Source organism: Ipomoea nil, unplaced genomic scaffold (assembly GCF_001879475.1).
Source record: "Ipomoea nil cultivar Tokyo-kokei standard unplaced genomic scaffold, Asagao_1.1 scaffold0987, whole genome shotgun sequence".
In the NCBI taxonomy this organism is placed as follows: Eukaryota; Viridiplantae; Streptophyta; class Magnoliopsida; order Solanales; family Convolvulaceae; genus Ipomoea; species Ipomoea nil.
In genome coordinates, this window is record NW_017617415.1 from 544,710 (window position 1) to 547,692 (window position 2,983).

Here is a 2,983-nt window from a genome sequence, read left to right on the forward strand (position 1 = left end):
TCTTAATAGACAGAGCGCATAGAGAAACATAAAAAATAATAATAATGTTGAAAGAAATTATATTGATAATTGAAATGCACCCAATATTATATTTTCCAAATAACATAAAAGCATAATAAAACCTAAATTAAAATGATATAAAGCAACATATAAAGAGCATAACATAAAATAAAGCAGTAAATATAATCGTTTTTTTTAATACAGTAAATATAATCTTTTAAACCTTCTAATTATTAAGAACCGATTGGGCACTATTTGGTCTTCTCACTGGCTTCTTAAAATGAAGTTTCACCACTTGGATCAACATCATTATCAGATTGAGTAGTAGTGATGACTGGCATGGCTTGTGTCTGGATCGGCATTATAGGTCGGTTTAGCATTTGAAGCACTTTAGATCGAAGTATTTCCATTTTCTCTTTCATGGAAGGTAGCTCTGCCAATGGGATATTAGAAATAGAAGGCATACCTTTTGCAGCTTCAGTTAAAGCTTTACTTACATTCATTTCATGTTGAATTTGTTCTTCAAGCAAATTAATTTGAAGATTCATATTTTTAATGTTTTCCTCCTGCTGAGAACGGAGAAGCTCTTCGGTGTCGTTGGCTTCTATTGTACGATTTTCACTTTCAGCAACGTATTTGTTTAGGACATCAGGCACACTAGGACTGCCGAATGTATAAACCTTTTCCTGATTGGGTGGGAAAACTACTACCGAGATCTTCACACCACAAAGTGTTGAAATCTCGCTGGCCTTCTTGAACAAGCCAAGGCGACGCTTTGAGAATGACACCTTACGTTGAATATCATTTTCAATCCTCTTTAGGGGAATTCTTTGGCGACCCTTACCCACCCTCCTAACACTATTATTGCTTGACATTTTCAGAGCAAAAAAATAATTCACACACTAAGGTGTTGGGATTTAGTATATTGAAAATGCAGAATGAGATGTATGTGTATTTATAGCTCCTGTTCTTGCCAACCCGTTAATATTTTTCGTTCCGTTACAATTTTATTATGGTATTAAAATTAAAAAATAAAAATTTCCATGTTTGCGGGTGAGTTTTTGGATAAAAATATTCTTGAGTTGGTAGGTAGGATCTAGAATTAGTAATAATATTTTTTAAATAAAAATTGTTGCCATCAAAATATATGTAAGTTAAAACATATTTAATAATTCTTCTAGATTGTACCATGTATTAAATTTTTAATCATAATAAGTGCGGACCTAATATTTTTAAAAATAATTATTAATGTAGTAGCACCCCCCCCCCTCCCCCCCCCCACACACACACACACACACACATATATATATATATATATATATATATATATATATATATATATATCAAATGAGAACAAGTTTTTAAGAAAAAACTAATAACTAGTCTCAGCCTTATAGTTTATGATTGAGTTTTTTGTTTATTTGGTTTAAGGGATCAATTTTTATTGCTTAGGGATTAGCATTTATGATTTAGATTTAAAACGTAGCTTTTTCATTGATTTTTTAAAAGTTATAGAAGAATGCGTATTTAGTTGTAACATAATGCATAATATACTGTTCTAAAATGCCTTGTGAATGCATAATATAGTGTTCTAAAATGCATAGTGAGTACATAGTAAACAATCGCACGGAAAACATGCACATGCACTGGAATTATATATATATATATATATATATATATGTGTGTGTGTGTGTGTGTGTGTGTGTGTGTGTGTGTGTGTGTGTGTGTGTGTGTGTGTGTGTGTGTGTGTGTGTGTGTGTTTAAGTTCCAGTGCGGGTGAATGCTTCCCGTGCGGTTCTGCAGTTGATTAATGTGAGTGAGTTTTGTACTTAATGTGCATGAGTCTTGTGCTTAAGATGCGTGAGGTTTGTGCTTAATTTGCGTGAGTTTTGTACTTAATATCGTGCGTGAGTTGTGTGCTTAATGTGCGTGAGTGTGTACTTAATGTGAGTTGTTGTTGAAACTTTAAAGTGCCTGAGTTTTGTGCTTAAGGTGCGTGAGTTTTGTACTTAATGTGCGTGAGTGTGTACTTAATGTGAGTTGTTAAAACTGTGCGTGTGTTTTTGTGGTTAAGGTGCGTGAGTTTTGTGCTTAAAGTGCGTGAGGGTTGTGCTTGAGATGCGTGAGTTTTGTACTTAAGGTGCGTGAGTTTGTGTTCTGATTGTATTTTGTTTGTGTGTTTAATGTACGTCTGTTGTATACTTAAAGTGTGCCAGTGTAATGTTTAATGTGAGTCCACCCGCACATGATCTCTTCTCTATATATACTCGTTTTTTACGCGCATTGCGCGATTGGGATAATGCCCAATGTTTTTCTTAAATAATTATTTTAAAGTATATCAAGGCAAGATTATATTAGAATTTTTCATGCATAGATAATTGAATGTTGAATTTGCGTATTTAAATTTGTAATTCTAAGTTTACAAATGCAAGATAATATAGTCAAGATTGATTATAATAGTCAATAAAATAATTGTATGGGTATGGTTGAAACCAAATACGGGACATAAGGGAGCGTAAATTAAAATTAAAGCATAAAATATTACATATATACTAATATTGGTTGAGGAGATTCCGGGATTTGTGGTTAGAGTTATATTAAGACTTTCATATTAGAAATATATTAATATTATAGTTATAATTCTATATTGGACTTTAATATTAAAATTAGAGTAACGGTGAATTAACGATACTTAATGGAAAAGTTAATGGATCGAATAATCATATCTACTATCTATCTACTATCTACTATCTATCTGGTGAGCTGTCGTAGGCTCCCAAATTAAAACCTTACAAACGTAGTAGCGGGAGTAAGGATCGATCCCACGAGGAGTAACTAGTTTAACTTTTGTGCTCAAGGAAATAATGGGGGGTTTGGAATATATCGAGAATAAAGATTAAATAAAAGAGAAATTAAATAAACGAGAAATTTAATCGAACGAATAAACAGTGAAAATAATATATCGAAAACACTTATAATAAGA

The 2,983-nt window shown here is 32.3% G+C and overlaps 1 protein-coding gene across 1 annotated transcript; it reads right to left on the reverse strand.

Annotated features, from left to right (window-relative positions):
* Positions 1 to 275: 275 nt before the first annotated feature.
* LOC109180027 (MADS-box transcription factor 23-like) lies at positions 276 to 875 on the reverse strand. Its single transcript, XM_019329512.1, has one exon. The coding sequence runs from the start codon at positions 873 to 875 to the stop codon at positions 276 to 278; it is 600 nt and encodes a 199-aa protein (XP_019185057.1).
* Between the last annotated feature and the right edge of the window lie 2,108 nt (positions 876 to 2,983).